This window comes from Poecilia formosa, unplaced genomic scaffold, assembly GCF_000485575.1.
Source record: "Poecilia formosa unplaced genomic scaffold, Poecilia_formosa-5.1.2 Scaffold143, whole genome shotgun sequence".
In the NCBI taxonomy this organism is placed as follows: Eukaryota; Metazoa; Chordata; class Actinopteri; order Cyprinodontiformes; family Poeciliidae; genus Poecilia; species Poecilia formosa.
The window spans coordinates 1,541,209-1,556,669 of NW_006800082.1; the positions used below are offsets into that span (position 1 = coordinate 1,541,209).

General features: G+C 36.2%; 1 protein-coding gene and 1 long non-coding RNA gene across 4 annotated transcripts in view; one reads left to right on the forward strand and one right to left on the reverse strand.

Moving 5' to 3' along the window:
• Window positions 1-15,461, forward strand: part of LOC103145541 (unconventional myosin-VIIa-like) — a 38,751-nt gene that overhangs the window by 13,356 nt on the left and 9,934 nt on the right. The window contains exons 13-30 of one of the 2 annotated variants that reach the window (XM_016676892.1): window positions 778-920; window positions 999-1,209; window positions 1,302-1,437; window positions 1,974-2,080; window positions 2,197-2,238; window positions 3,246-3,383; window positions 4,307-4,465; window positions 4,812-4,904; window positions 5,132-5,226; window positions 5,907-5,991; window positions 7,056-7,274; window positions 9,831-10,148; window positions 10,947-11,156; window positions 11,906-12,082; window positions 12,156-12,245; window positions 13,579-13,709; window positions 14,538-14,664; window positions 14,976-15,095. In XM_016676892.1, the coding sequence (XP_016532378.1) occupies window positions 778-920; window positions 999-1,209; window positions 1,302-1,437; window positions 1,974-2,080; window positions 2,197-2,238; window positions 3,246-3,383; window positions 4,307-4,465; window positions 4,812-4,904; window positions 5,132-5,226; window positions 5,907-5,991; window positions 7,056-7,274; window positions 9,831-10,148; window positions 10,947-11,156; window positions 11,906-12,082; window positions 12,156-12,245; window positions 13,579-13,709; window positions 14,538-14,664; window positions 14,976-15,095 (2,601 nt within the window). The remainder of the gene's footprint in view (window positions 1-777; window positions 921-998; window positions 1,210-1,301; window positions 1,438-1,973; window positions 2,081-2,196; window positions 2,239-3,245; window positions 3,384-4,306; window positions 4,466-4,811; window positions 4,905-5,131; window positions 5,227-5,906; window positions 5,992-7,055; window positions 7,275-9,830; window positions 10,149-10,946; window positions 11,157-11,905; window positions 12,083-12,155; window positions 12,246-13,578; window positions 13,710-14,537; window positions 14,665-14,975; window positions 15,096-15,461) is intronic. The other variant, XM_007562998.2, reaches the window with a different exon arrangement.
• Window positions 11,100-12,137, reverse strand: LOC107837463 (uncharacterized). Of its 2 annotated transcripts, XR_001663466.1 has the most exons (3): window positions 12,047-12,137; window positions 11,837-11,950; window positions 11,100-11,170 (listed from the first exon to the last, which is right to left on the reverse strand). It is a non-coding gene; the product is annotated as an uncharacterized LOC107837463 (long non-coding RNA). The 2 variants fall into 2 exon arrangements; XR_001663465.1 differs by lacking the exon at window positions 11,100-11,170 and having other exon boundaries at window positions 11,548-11,950.

Consider the following 15,461-nt stretch of genomic DNA (forward strand, 5'->3'; position numbering starts at 1 on the left):
TTTTGTTTTTGCTTTTGCTTTTTTCATCAGTAAACAACTGTCTGTGATTTGCTACTGGACTGTAAGCTAATCCCCTATTTTAGAAAGGCAGGCCCAAATGTTTGTGCCATTATGTACTGTATGTGCTGTAATTTCTGTAAATAAATGAGAAATTTAACATGTTGCATGCACACTGATGTGTGGTTTCTCCTTCTGCAGAGAATATAAACAGTCAAGGACTGTAAGGCAGCTAAAACCAGAAGTTATCAGGCAATCAGCTTGGAGCCAAAATGATCTGTTCTGGACAAGCTTTTTTAATACTTTGAAATTAGGTTCAAATGTCACATTAAAAAGCTTTCTTGGGAACATTGTGATGTTTTTGAAGGACTCCACACCCACATATTCATATTTTACTTTTTTTACATTTTGTCAAGCTACAACCATAAACATAAATGTTTTTGTTGAGATTTTGTATGACAAACACAAAAAAGTGTATAATTGTGAAGCAGAAGAACAAAATGGTTTTCAAATGGTTTTATAGGCAGATATCTAAAAATGTTTGTTGTGTGATTCTCCAGTACCTATTAACATCTATCTAAAGCACTCTGCTTCATCACACCTGAATTAAATAATTTAATAAGTGCAACTGTTTGCAGGATGTGTATTTTTTGTCAGAGTAGTAACTCTGCTGATGGAGCAGAGTCCCCTCAGATCAGTCCTTCAGTCTGTCTCCAGATAGGTTTGTGTTCTCGCAGTTAAGCTAATGTAGGTTTTCTGACTTTATGCTTTCTCATGCAGGGGATCTACGGCAGACTGTTTGTCTGGATAGTAGATAAAATCAATGCAGCCATTTACCGACCTCCTTCCTGCGAGAGTAGTGTCATCAGAAGGTCTATCGGACTGCTGGACATCTTCGGCTTTGAGAATTTTCTCGTCAACAGGTGATGAATCATTATTCTTTTCGAGGGTTGAACTTCTTTTAAGGTGTTTTTTTCTGAATTGTCCGACTGCTTGTGTAGCTTTGAGCAGCTGTGCATCAACTTCGCCAACGAGAACCTGCAGCAGTTCTTCGTTCGCCACGTTTTCAAGCTGGAGCAGGAGGAGTACAACCTGGAGGACATCAACTGGCAGCACATCGAGTTCACAGACAACCAGGAGGCGCTGGACATGATCGCCAACAAACCCATGAACATCATCTCCCTCATCGATGAGGAGAGCAAGTTCCCAAAGGTACGACTCAAAGGATCAAACACAGTTTTGTTCTGCAAAGTTATGTGTGGTGTAAAGAGCCTGAAAACAGTTTCTTGTCCATCTTTTGTCAGGGAACCGATGCTACGATGTTGTATAAGCTGAACTCACAGCACAAACTCAACACCAACTACATCCCTCCAAAAAACAGCTACGAAACCCAGTTTGGCATCCAACACTTTGCTGGGGTGGTGCATTATGAGTCCAGAGGTTTGTTCACCCCAATCAGAGATTAATCTTCTAATTTATTGTCTTTATCTGCATTATAGTGAGTTATGTTTAATTATATTAAACTAATCTGTCTCATAATCCATCAGAAATCCTGCTATATATGAAATGTCTTTATATATATATATATATATATAAAGACCTACAAATCTGATCAAAACTATTTTCTTTAAATGCACCACCTAATGCTATCATGCACTCTTTTGAGTTAATTCAGACTGAAGTTCAAGACATGATGGTTTGTTGAAAAACAGAGATAATCTTATAACCAGTTAGTCTATAAAGACCTCCAACTATGAACCTGCTTATAGTAAATCATGTGAATTGTACAATGATAAAAAAAAAGAACAGAAATTGCTCAGAAAAAGAATGATGCATTTGGAGCATATTTATCAGAAAATTTGCACAAAGCTTACAGACTTAATCTTTTGTCAAGATTGTTTGTGTATGAAGCTTTTGTTCAATCCGAATGAGTCAACCAAACCCTCTCAGTGTTTCCCATTTCATTCATCCTTCAGGATTTCTGGAGAAAAACCGCGACAGCCTCCACACCGACATCATCCAGCTCGTCCACTCGTCCAAGAACAAGTTCATCAAGCAGATCTTCCAGGCCGATGTTGCTATGGTAATGCCTGTTTCCTTTCTGTTGTCATTCAAGGTGATGACGGGTGGTGCAGCGCTGCACCTCACACATCCTCTCACTCTTCTGTCTCCTCTGTGTTTTTACTTTTTAAACATCAGTTTCTTTGTGGCTATCAGCAGTCGAGCACCTCCGCTCCCAAGGTAACATCGACAAACTGTGGTGTCTGTGTTTGCTTAACTTCAACCAAAGTCCAGCAGCGTGACTAGCAGCCTCCCACTCCACTCGTTAGTCCTTTTCTCCACAGGAATATGGCTTGTTGCAGGAAACAGCAACTTTTATAAGCTACTTAAATATATGTATATATTAAAAGTCGTATCGGTGTCAATAATAAAATATTTCCTTATGCTGTAAGTCTCAAAATCTTCCAGATTTAATACTCTTTTTCAGAAAGATTAATTTTGTGCAGTTTTGGCCAGAATATCTTGTGCATCTTCATGCACGGGGACTCATTTCCAGGCATCTATGATATTGCATTGTCAACTGGAATGTAACTGGAGCAGATTAAAAGAAAACTCGTTTGAGGTTTGAAGAAACTGCAGCTTTTTAACAGACATCTTGTGAAGATTTTTCCTTTCCCCTGACTTTCTTTGTGCTACAGCAACGTGTGCCCCCTGTCCTGTGTTGTGCATTGTACACAATGTTTGTTAATGTTGTGAATTTCCTGATAAATATATGACATTTAATAAACTGGTTATCTTTATCAGTTGAAATATGGGTAAGTATGTTGGTCAGCTGATCTACCATTATTTGGTAAAAAGATTTGTAAAGTCTGGTTAAAATAAGGGGACATTTCACAGAAATGAATGTTTCATTCATAAAGTTTCAGGTGTTATTGGGACAAACGGTGATCAACCATTCTCGATGACCGTATTTTCAATCCTATTTTAGGGATGAAAGATTTTACTGTATGAGTCGGAGTACTTGCTGCACATTATGACAATCCCTTCTACATTTTGTGTCCGATTCAATCATGATTTTAATTTTCCTTTAGTTGATTTTCTTTTAAGCATTTTTACTGTTACAATACTGTTAACTAATTTGTGGTTTGCAGTATTTTTCTTCCTTTTTATTAGTTATTTATTTTATTTATTAATATTTTTTTGTTTTACCAGTTTGTTTGTTTGTTTGTTTTACACTGTATTTTTAGGGTGTTGAAACAAGAAAGCGTTCTCCAACTCTGAGCAGCCAGTTCAAACGTTCCCTCGAGATGCTGATGAGGACGCTCAGCGTGTGTCAGCCGTTCTTTGTTCGCTGCATAAAGCCCAACGAGTTCAAGAAACCAATGGTAAGAGTCTCTAACCAGTGACTGCTATGCAGTCTTCCACAAACAAAGAGATCCCTCATGCTAGGTTAAGCTAAGTAAGGATCAAACTCACTGTGGTGAGCAGTGAACCCCGTAAATGACTAATATAACATATTTTCATTGTAAAATCTGTAAAAAATATATTATTGATTCTCTGTTCTGAGATTTTCGAAGAGTAAAATGTAGCATGAAGATGAAAGTAAATGTGATTATCAGAATTGGTAGAAGGAGGTTGTTTGCAAATAACAGTTGCCTGTATCAAATTGACATTCATTTTTTCCTAAAATAAGCATTTGCTCTGTCATTTGCATTCACCAAATTTTGTTTTAACATCTGATTTATTCTTTTCTTCCCCTGCAGTGGACATTTTTTTAGAAGATTTTTCCACTTCAGTGTTGTTACCTTTTAAATAAACAACAAAAAATTATCAGCTATATAACACTACCACCTTCCAAATTTTTGATAATGTTTTGTTTATAGTTTATTTCTTTCCAAATTCTCGACACAATTAATAAATGCCGATGTTTTCTTTCAGAATGCAGCTTGTTAGCAAAAGCTAACTTCACTCTGAGCTCTAATACACAAATTCAACTGAAAACTTGAAAAAATAAAACAATTAAAACAACTAAATATAATTTTTTAAATGTGGTGTTATACCCATTTTCACAGTTTTGGCACAATTAAATTAAAATCCTGTCTTTAGTCATGCTATGTTTGAAAATGCGTATCAAAACTATAGACTTGCAGCTTTTCCAGTCTCCATTTTTGGCCAAATACAAATAAATCTTCCCGTCTGTAAATTAATAATGACAAAATCAATCAGAACTTGCAACATTTTTATCCTGTATTAGTATACTTTTTAGTTGATAATGATGAGTCGTGTGTTTCTGCATTATTTTCCTCAGTTATTTGACAGAGAGCTGTGTATTCGCCAGCTGCGCTACTCCGGCATGATGGAGACGATCCGGATCAGGAGAGCAGGTTATCCCATCAGATACAGCTTTGCTGAATTTGTGGATCGATATCGAGTCCTGATGCCTGGAATCAAACCTGCTCACATACAGGTAAACAGCACAATCTCTTTGGTTTTTATCTTATTCTCTTTTTTATCACATCTCTGTGGACACGGTTACATCAATATTCTTCTGTTGCAGAGCATTAAAGCATTTTTGACGGATTTTATTTTGATATTGACATCAATAGTGAAATGAAATCTTGAAATTATTTTGTTTTTGTTTTTGTAAAAACAAACAAACAGTGTTCTACTAGTTTTCTTAAACTGTAACTTGTCCTGATTTTGTTAAAACATTTTCCTAATGCAGACTTTCTTGGATTTTTCTGACCATTTGAATATTTTCTTTATCTGCTATTCCTCACTTTTGAGTACTTAGTTACTTTTTTTTCATTCAGGATGACCTGAAGGGAACCTGTCAGCAGATAGTCTCAGCCCGGTTGGGAAAACAGGAAGACTGGCAGATTGGAAAAACAAAGATTTTTTTAAAGGTTGGTTTTCCTATGTTATCAGTTGATGAAATACGGTGCTTAAGTACAGTTCAGCGAGATCTAATGTAGATCATTTTTTTCTGATTTGCAATGTGTTGCATGAAATTGTTTTTTATGGTCATAAATCTTATCATCCCCATTAAAAATTGGTCGAGCCTCCTGAGTTATTCTGTGCAGTCCTGGCAAAGTTTTTTTTTCTTACTTCTCACTTTGTGTTTTCCTGTCAGGATCACCATGACATGCAACTGGAGATCGAGAGAGATAAAGCCATCACCGATAAAGTCATCCTCATCCAGAAATCTGTGCGTGGATTGAAAGCGAGGTTAGTGGAGAAATCATGGAAGCCGTGTGTTTTGAGAAATAAGTTTTTTAAATTTCTTCTCTTCACAACATTTGCTTTCATTTTCCATTTTCTTCATAAAATCATAAACTGAGCTGATCCTTTTAAAGTAAAACCGCCCTGAAGGGCTAATATTTGATTAAAATGCTTTTAAAGCTTCCTAAGCTATTTTCTGCCAGCTTGTGGCAGTCGCCTATCCAATCTGTGGCATAAAGCATGCAGGTGAGTTTACTATAAATATAACTTCTACAAACACCTAAGTTATTTTTTGAGCTTGATATTTTTTTATTTAAAACATTGTAAGTCAAATACTGTTTTTGAAGAAAAAGAAATAAAAGCTGTTTTATCATCTTGAAGCGTGAGTTTTCAAACCATGCTGCAACTGACTCCATAAACATAGAAAGGTGCATTGAAACAGTTTAAACATATTTACTAAATACAATAAAACCATGTCTTCAGCATCTTTAATCCTGCAACAGGTCATGAATATAGCAGATCATTTATATACAAACTTAAAAAAGGGGACCAACAGCTGAGCTATAGATGAAAATATTTGTATAAATATCTATGAATGTATATTAAAAACTACTTATTGAAGTTCAAAGAATTGATTTTGCATGATGGAGTTGTGGTTTAATGTGTATTTTCTGTTTCTTTGACAGGTCAAACTTTCGCAGACTCAGGAGCGCTGTGGTTTTTATTCAGAAGGTCTGGAGGGGGTACAGGATCAGAAAGAATTACCAAATTGTGAGTCGTTCTGATTCTTGGAGCGTTTTGTGTGTGGTTTTTCTAGATGCTAAAAGAGATGTTTTCTCTTAATAGCTTAAGGCAGTGGTTCCCAAACTTTTTCTTCTGCGCCCCCCCAGTGGTTTCCAAATATTTTCTGCGCCCCCCTATGGATTACAAATGGCTGTCTGGTTGAAGACGCGTGTGACTTGGGGGGGTAGGAGGGGAGGGGGTCGACTTTTTTGGGGGCAAAATGAATGTACGTAGCTGAAAATAGACACCAATATCGGTAGCCTACAAGGTACTTGTTAAGCTTAAGGTTCTGTATTGATGTTAGCTAGTCATCTTTTAGCTAACGTTACCTGCATTCAACAGCTTTACTCAACTCAGTCGGTTAGTTTGGAGGGAAAAACTGTGAAAAGTTCTTTGCGTTTTGCTGGTTTGCTGCCGTGATTCTAACACAAACCTACGTAGCTCCGCCCAGCAGCAGCAGGTCTCCTTCACAGGTGGAAACCCAGCGCGAGCGTCGTAGCGCTCGTGTTGCGTTTAAAGGCGGCTCGGAAAAACAGGTTACAACATGTTAACAACGGACAGTTTTAACTGTTGATAAAAGTGACAGAGGACACAAACATGGGAAGTGTGGAAGCCTCTACTGTATCAAATTGACATAGGAATAACAGAGAGTTGGCCATTCTAAGGTAAAAACCCAGCGCATACAGTGTTCATGTTTTTTTTGGGTTTTTTTATCCAGACGGCTTCCCGCGCCCCCCCTGCAATGACACGGCGCCCCCCCCTAGGGGGCGCGCCCCACAGTTTGGGAACCTCTGGCTTAAGGAATGATGACAATAAAATATTGATTCTTAAAGGGAGTGTACTATGCAAAATTCACATTTTGTACACTTTTGTACTTTCATTTGAGGTTCTTCTGCTACTAAAAACAGTGCTTAAAAAGGTGAAATTTCATAATCTAAAAATGATTTTATACAAAAAAAAACGTAACAAACATATTTTGTACAGCCCATAGACCAATCCTGAAAATTTTCCTGGAAAAATCTTGACTTTTGGAATAAATGTTTCTCTGTCAGATGAAGTCAGGTTTCATTCGCCTTCAGGCGGTCTGCAGGTCCAGGAAGTACTACAGAAGCTACCGGATCACTCGCTGCCGCATCACCCTCATCCAAGCCCGCTGCCGGGGCTTCCTTGTCCGGCAAACCTTCTGGAGACGCCTCCGAGCCGTGTTGACCCTCCAGGCCTACACCAGAGGCATGATAGCCAGACGCCTCTGCCAGAGGCTCAGGGCCGAGGTAAATGGTTACTACATTTACTACTGCTACCTACACCTCATTGACCTGCCAGAAAGACATGGAGACTGGCTGTGAGGGAGTGCCTGTTAATAAATCTTTTAATATTTGTATACATTTATAACAGAATTACACTAGGAAGGAGCAGAGGCCTGTGTGAAAGCTATCCTTCCCTTTTCATATCAGCCATAGCATCAAAGACCTGGTTCAATGTTGCTGCCAACATTCCCCGTTTCTTCTTCTTCTATCCAGCTGTCATTCTTTCTGTTGCGGGAATGACCAGAATAGGTGCTACAATACAGACATTTATGTTTTGTAACTTATAATTTACTCCTTTGCCAAATATTTTTTTATAAATTAATCCAGTTTTAACTGTTAAAATTGTGTCTTGAAAACCTGAATTTAAAGAAAAAATCACATTATTACTATAAAACATACAGGTTTTATTTCTATAGGAAATACTGCCTCATATGTAATGTTATTAAAATTAGATCAATAAAGGCGTTTAAACAATGTTTGGGCTGCAACTAACAATTATTTTTGTCATTGATTATTCTTATGATTAATTGAGTAATATAATAATATAGTAAGAAATAATTTGCACATTGTGCAGATTTTTCATTTAACCAACCTATTTTATACAATATTTGAAATACTTAAAATGCCATAGTGTATACTTGATCATTTGTTGTAAAGGATACAACTATAGCTGAAAAATACTTCTAACATCCAGATGTGAAAAGCTCAGTTCTTTCTGAGCCACTGACCATCAATTGAATTAATCATGTCTCATTTGCCTCCTAATTTAGTAATAACAAATCTACTATTTAAAATGATGTCCTACTGCAGAGAAAATAATTAACATTTTCAGACTTAAACATACGTTTGATGATGTTGAAAGGTTTATTAGTCTAAAAACTAAAGCATCATGTCTCTCAGATGTTTTGTTATACATTTCGCTGTCATTGTATTGAGTCGTATCTGACAGAGATGCTCTGTTGTTTGTGTTTATGGGTTGAGGAACAGGAACAAGACCTGATATAATTTTCTAACAGCAACATATCTGTAAATCGGCATGACTACAATATTTTTATCCTCAAATGTCCAGTGGTTGTGGGAAGCACAAGGAATGTTTTTGGTTGATTTACTAAAATAATCCATTTTAATTTTGCAAACTAAATATTGGGCTCTATTTACATGCTTACTTGCTTATTTATTTTTAATCTTAAATTAATTTATGTTATGATGTAAACTAATTCATTTTAGTTTACATCATAAACTAAAATATGCTTTAATTAAGCATATTAATTAAATATGCTTTAATTAAGCAAATTAAAGCATATTTAATTTGTTTAAATATGCTTTTTTAAAAACTATGGAGCAGTTAAGTATAAATTGGCTTATTCTTGATAAACATGAATACAAGCGAAGGTTCTTGAGTGCCCTCTACTGGCCTGGGGGCCTTAATAAGTGGCACAGTTTGCTTATGCCTCTGGCTGGCTCTCCTTTATGAATGAAAACAATGGTGTTCATTGAAAATGAGCTGGAGCAGCATTCGCTTCACATCATTATTACTATTATTAGTATTGTTTTGTTCTCACTTGCTTTGTATTTTTGTTTTTATATTGATTTATTGTGGGTTTATCTTTTTTGCTTCCTCATCCTTGTGTGTTGCCCTGGGAAACGTGATGTCAGAAAGTATAACTATTATTACCTGTGGGCCTTAAATGATTCTGCTGTGTTCTGTTTGTGTTTTGTTAAACAAATAAAAGTGTCTTTGAAAAAGAAAAGATTAAAGGTTTACCATTTTGATATGTATTCACTGTTTATTAATTCAACTACTGTGGACTCCAAGCAGCGTATCAAAGCTGCTCAGACACATATCCGCTAGATTACAACAAAATAAAAGTCATGAGTTGAATCAACTACGCTGGACTTCATAAAGGGGGATCAACATAATTCATCCTGCAGTAAAACTCATAATTATTTCTAGATACAAGTTTTGATTGTATTTGTTTTTTTGTTTTTGTTTGTTTGTTTCTACAAATCTTTTTTTTTTTAATTACATCATTTTTTTTATGTTTCAAAGATTTGTAGTTTCTGTTCTGTATAATTTCGGAATATAAAGAAATTATAATTTTTGTTCTACAACATTTTCATGATTATAAATAAAATGTGGCTATAAATTATACAAAAAATAAAATATTTATTCTTATTTGTAATACTACTAATAATTTCTATTCAGTGTGTTTGCACCTCCTTAAATGTCTTAAAAACTAAGTTGGCCTTAAATATGCTAGTCACAGTTCTATTTAATTTTGTATATTCTACATGTCTTTATTATTACTGTTATTATTAATGTTATTATTTATTATTTATAATAATAGAAAAAAGTAGTAGAGCAAAATAAGCAACAAATAAGGAGGGCTTTTTAATTGAAACTAAACAATAACCAAACTTAACCAAACTTTTTCTTTGAGTTTTGAATAAGTCAGGAAACAGCTGCAGTTTTAACGTCTTCGAATGTGAACCGTGTTTTTCTGCTTTCTCATCTTAAAGCGTCAGCGGCGCCTGGAGGCTGAGCGGCAGCGCCTGGCCGAGGAGGAACAGCTCCGGAACCAGATGACTGTCCGGCGGGCCAAGGCGGAGGCCGAGAGGAAGCACCAGGAGCGGCTCTTCCAGTTGGCCCAGCAGCAGGAGGAGCGGGAAAGGGAGGCGAAGGAGGAGGCGCGCAGGAAGAAGGAGCTGCTTGATCAGATGGAGAGAGAGAAAGAGCAGCCTGTCGACCACTCCGACATGGTGGACCGGATGTTTGGTTTCCTCGGGGACTCCGGACCGCTCCCGAACCAGGACGGACAGGCACCGGCTGGGTTTGAAGTACATGTTCATGGTTTGATTAAATTTCTGCCAGAAAACTCAGAAATTTTGATATTAATTTTCCAGAAATGACAAGGACATTTCTGAGCTCCAAAAGTCAAAAATTTGCAATAAAAAATTCAGAATTCGTAAGATTAGTGTTAGAGATTTTCAAGAAAATACTTGGAAATTTCTGAGCTCCAAACTGAAAATTTGCAAGGAAAAACTCATTTCAGATTTTTTTTTTTTTTGTCAGAAATTTGTTCTGTTTTTTTTTTCTTTATCTACGTACAGTGAACCTAATATGCCGTCATACGTCTAAGCTTTGGTGAAAGTTAGATAAAATTATTCAAATACAAAGAAATGTACCTGAAGCATCATTTAATCAATCAATCAATCAATCACAATCAATCACTATTTAATCAATCACATTGACTGATTTGGTGGTTGTGAGCAACCTTTAACTTTATTTAAACACAGTGAAAACCATTTGATGCATTGTACCTGATGTGAGTTAGTTTGTTGCTAACTCACATCTGCAGAAGTCAAGATAAGAAAAGAAAGCCTGAGAATAGTGAAGAATTGAGTTAAGAATATCCTCTAAAATGTAAAAAAAAAAAAAACAACAACAACCATTATCAAACAACATCATTGCATACATGTATTACCTTACCAAACTATAAAACCCATAACACCAAAAATGGTTGTGGGTTTCACATGTTCTCCATATTAAAATAATTTCCTTGTTTTTTTATCCTGATAGTAACTCTTAGTATCGAGGTTCTGAAAGTGACGTCCCACTTTTCTGTGTTCCCTCAGGATTTGGAGCAAACTCCTCGCGGTGAGGAAGCAGAAGAAGAGATGCTGAATGAAGCTCTGCCATTACCCGACGAGGAAGAGGAAGATCTGTCCGATTACAAGTTCTCCAAGTTTGCCGCCACCTACTTCCAGGGTCTTTCCACTCACACCTACATCAGGCGGCCGCTGAAGCAACCGCTGCTGTTTCACGAGGACGAAGGAGACCAGCTAGTGAGTTTCAGCTTCTGATTAGATTGTAGTAAAGAAACAAGCCGTAGGGGGCGGCCATGTTTGTTTTCAGTTCAGGGTGGAGCAGAAATGTGAACAGAAATAGTTCTGGCGTCCGTGGAAAATTGTGTGCATGTTGTTAATTCATTTTATTTATATTGAGCCAATTCAGAAAAGATGTCATTTCAAGTCACAACATAAACAGTTAAAAGTTGTATCCAATTATATAGAAAAACGTGTAATAAATAAGTTAAATTCATTCAGATTCAGTTGTACAGACAGATTGAATCAAATAAAGTTTGATTTGATCATAGTTAGAGTATAATGCAGTTAGAAATCTAACTTTTCTTGTTTAAATTATGTAACACTTAGGGAAATCTTTTATTTTTTAAACTTATGGTTTATCCAGACTGACCCAAAAGGGTCAATATATCATATTTATTTTATATTTTATGGCTATTAGAAACCAGGATGAAGGGGAATCACAGCTAAGTGGTAGATGTCAGTGTTTCCCTCATATCCCTGGTGCAAACAGCAGAATAAATAAAATATAAAACTAAAAAATATGCAATCAAAACAAAATACCTCTGAAAAACATGATAAATAATGTAGGGTGCTTTATCCAAGAACATTCATGGAAAATTTAGTGGAAGAAAAACATTGTGATTGAAAAATTGTCACACGAGAGTACCCTGTGATGATGATGAGCTCATCAAAGATCTGATTAAAACCTCTTTTTCCATGTCTTCCAGGCTGCGTTAGCTGTGTGGATTACTGTGTTGAGGTTCATGGGTGACCTGCCAGAACCAAAATGCCAGATAGTCATCAACGACGGCAGTGAGAAGATCCCCGTCATGACCAAGATCTACGAAACCCTCGGCAAGAGGACCTACAAGAGGGAGCTGCAGGAGCTGCAGGTGGAGGAAGAGGTGAGGCAGTGCTGCTCAGCGTCTTATTGCTTATTTTCTGAGAAGGAAACTTGATCCACTTTTGTCTCTGCAGAACAGCTCCATAGACTCTCAGAAGAGGAACAGTGTCAGACATAAGCTGGTGTCTCTAACTCTGAAGAGGAAATCAAAGATAACAGAAGAGGTCAGGTTTGTTCATGTTTACAAACTGGATTAGGGTTAATTCAGTGGTAAAAATAAAGGCATTATGGGTAAAATCTACAGAAACCTTCGAAGAAGATGTTTTGGTTCTATGTAATGGATGCAAGTTATCGATTGAATTCATGTAAAACTGATCTTATTGACTGACTAACGATTAATTAAAAAGCATCTATTTTCTTAAAACCTTCAGGGTTATTTTGCATAAAGGGACCAGCGTTCCACCAAAAGTCTTAGTTACAAAAGTCAAGCATTTTCAACTTTTTAAAATCAGAAAATTTACAAAAGTCAAAAATGTTAGGGTAGGGTTAACCCTAACCCTAACCCTTTCAACAACAATTTTTAGATTAATCTTAAAATGATTTTCTTTTTTTTCTGGTACATTTTTGACTTTTCAAACTCAGAAATTTTCAAGTTTTTTTCTAAAGAAATTCCGAGTTTAATCTCAGGGTTTTTTTGTGGAAATGTTCTCCTTTTTCATGGAGTGGGATGTTTCATAATAAGCTGAATTCAAAAAATTTACTGTAATTTTCAACACTTTTTTATGTCCGCTGTATTAAATACTAACTAAATAAGTAGAAAATTGTGGTTTGCTCACACTATAAAACTAGGACATATTTGTGAAATATAACATAACAAAACAGGAACTTCTAAGGTTGCTGAGTAGAAAAATAACAGACGACATTAATGAAAAATGTTAAACACACAGTATCGTCTGTTGCTCTTGAAGGAATGTTAAAACTTCTCTCCATGAAGTGCATCAACTCACAGCAGTCCTCAAAATCAACCTTCCTTAGTGACATCATGTGTTTTTTTCCATCATGTTGCGATTTCTCAGTTTTGCCCTCAGGTTTTCTGTCATGACATCCTCGCCTTTGTAGCACTTCAATAATTTTTGATTGAGAAATTGTCACTGCTCCGTCTTACAGCTCAGCTGAATGAGCGCCATTGAAGTGATAACTTAAGGAGTTTGTAGAGTGTTTATTTTTCTAAACATAACCACTTAAAGTCCATTTTGCATCCCAAACTAGCCACTGTTTGGGCTGTTTCTCTTTACCTTCTGGAAAGTTCACCATCCCTTGACTTACCAGTGATGCCCTCTGTTGGACGGTGATCAAACTGAAACACTAAAAGAAGGTCTAAGTGCACTTCATTAGTGAATCGATTGGAACTAATTTTAATCTAACAATCTACTAATAAACAATTACAGTGTTAATACTTTATTTTCACAATTTATCCTCCAGTAAAAGTCTTTCACTCCTTTATTTACCTCATCCGGAAGCTTTAAAGCTGAAAGTTTTTCCCTCTATCATCTGTAGGTCACCAGGCGGCTGACAGAGGGCGTGGACTACAGCCTGCAGGGCAACAGCATGCTGGAGGATCGACCCACCTCCAACCTGGAGAAGCTCCACTTCATCATCGGAAATGGCATTTTACGGCCAACGCTCAGGTTTGCAGAGCACATCCAAAGCCTTAGTGGTGTTGACAACCAGCTGCAGTTTGGTAGACACTGACAATGTGTCTTCTGATATTCTAAGTTACATTAGAATATTTAACTTAGAATATGGCTTGTTAAGTCAAGCCATTTTCTTGACTTAACATAACATAAATCTTTTTTTTTATGTGAAAATAAAAACACCAACTGGTTTTGCACTGAAGCCCAGCTGTTGTTTGGGTGGTGCGGGTATGGATGATATATAATTATCCCCCAGTGTGTAATGATGGGTTGTTAGGTCATGCACATGTGTTCAAACAGGACTGATTTGTGAGAATTTGGATGCAAAAACTTATAGCAGTAATGTCCCAGAATTGCATAATTTACTTAAACTTAGAGTAAACTCTCAAAAAAAGCTACATTCAGTTTCTGAATCTGCATCTGCTGTAAATAAGCAGAATCATCCTAGTTGTTGTTGTTTGTGTTTAAAAAAATCCAAAAATGAAAAATATTTTTAGCAGAAATAGTTTTAAACCATAATATTAAAGTTGAAGAATTTAAAAATAAGGACACAGAATATTTTACAAAAAAAAAATCAATAATTGGTTAAAAAAAATATTAAAATACATTTAAAGCTGAATGTCTGATCAGCTTTAAGTGAACTCTGGAGTTTATATAGAATTGATTTATTATTGAGAAATGGCTGCATTGCTTTAAGACTTAAACACTCTTCTCTCTCCAAACTTCAGGAGGAAAACAAGATCCACCAGTTCTGACTGAAGTGTCAGATACTGTGTGTGTGTGTGAGTGTGTGTGTGTTGTATTCATTCATCTCTGCTGCAGGGATGAGATCTACTGTCAGATCTGCAAACAGCTCACTCAGAACCCATCCAAAAGCAGCCATGCCCGGGGATGGATCCTCCTGTCTCTCTGTGTCGGCTGCTTCGCTCCGTCCGAGAAGTTTGTCAAAGTAAGAATGTTTAAGGGGAAATTATTTTATTCTCATTTTACTGGTGTTTTTTTTTTTGTAATCAATATTTAATGTGAAAAATATGGACTATAGTTTAGACGTTTGAAAGAAAACATAACTCTTATTTGTTTGTTTTCCTGAGAAAATGCCAATTGAAACATTTTAAAAAATAAAATGTATAAGTTTAAATAGTTTCTTTTATTTTCCAATGGCACATAGGGCATTTAGGAGTGAGAAAATATAAAAGAGAAAAAAATCTGCCTTTCCCAGCAGTGTGTTTGATAAAAATGTTTTTTCTGCTGTGTGGTCAGTATTTACGAACCTTTCTGAAGAACGGTCCTCCTGGTTACGCTCCGTACTGCGAAGAGAGGCTGAGGAGGACGTTTGCGAACCGCACACGAACCCAGCCGCCATCCTGGCTGGAGCTGCAGGTATAGACCTTCATGTCTCACTTGTAGCCCAAACCGCATAAAGCTTCCTGCTCAGCTTCTCTGGGATTTGGGAAAATCTGTATGTCTTATAGGAATTAGGTGGTTTTAAAAGAAGAAAATCAGGTTTTAAAGACATAATTTTAACAGTTAAAACTCCATAAGTTTTTTTAATGAATGCTGTTATTGCATTTAAGACAATAAAATGTTTATTTTGTATTTAAAAAGTTATTAGTTTATTTACATCTTTTAATGTATTTCTAATATTCGATAAAAAGGCTTAAGTGTTTAAATGAAAAATCTACAGAATGTGGCCATTTTTTATCTGATTAATCAATACAGTAATCCATTACTAAGATCATTGCTAGG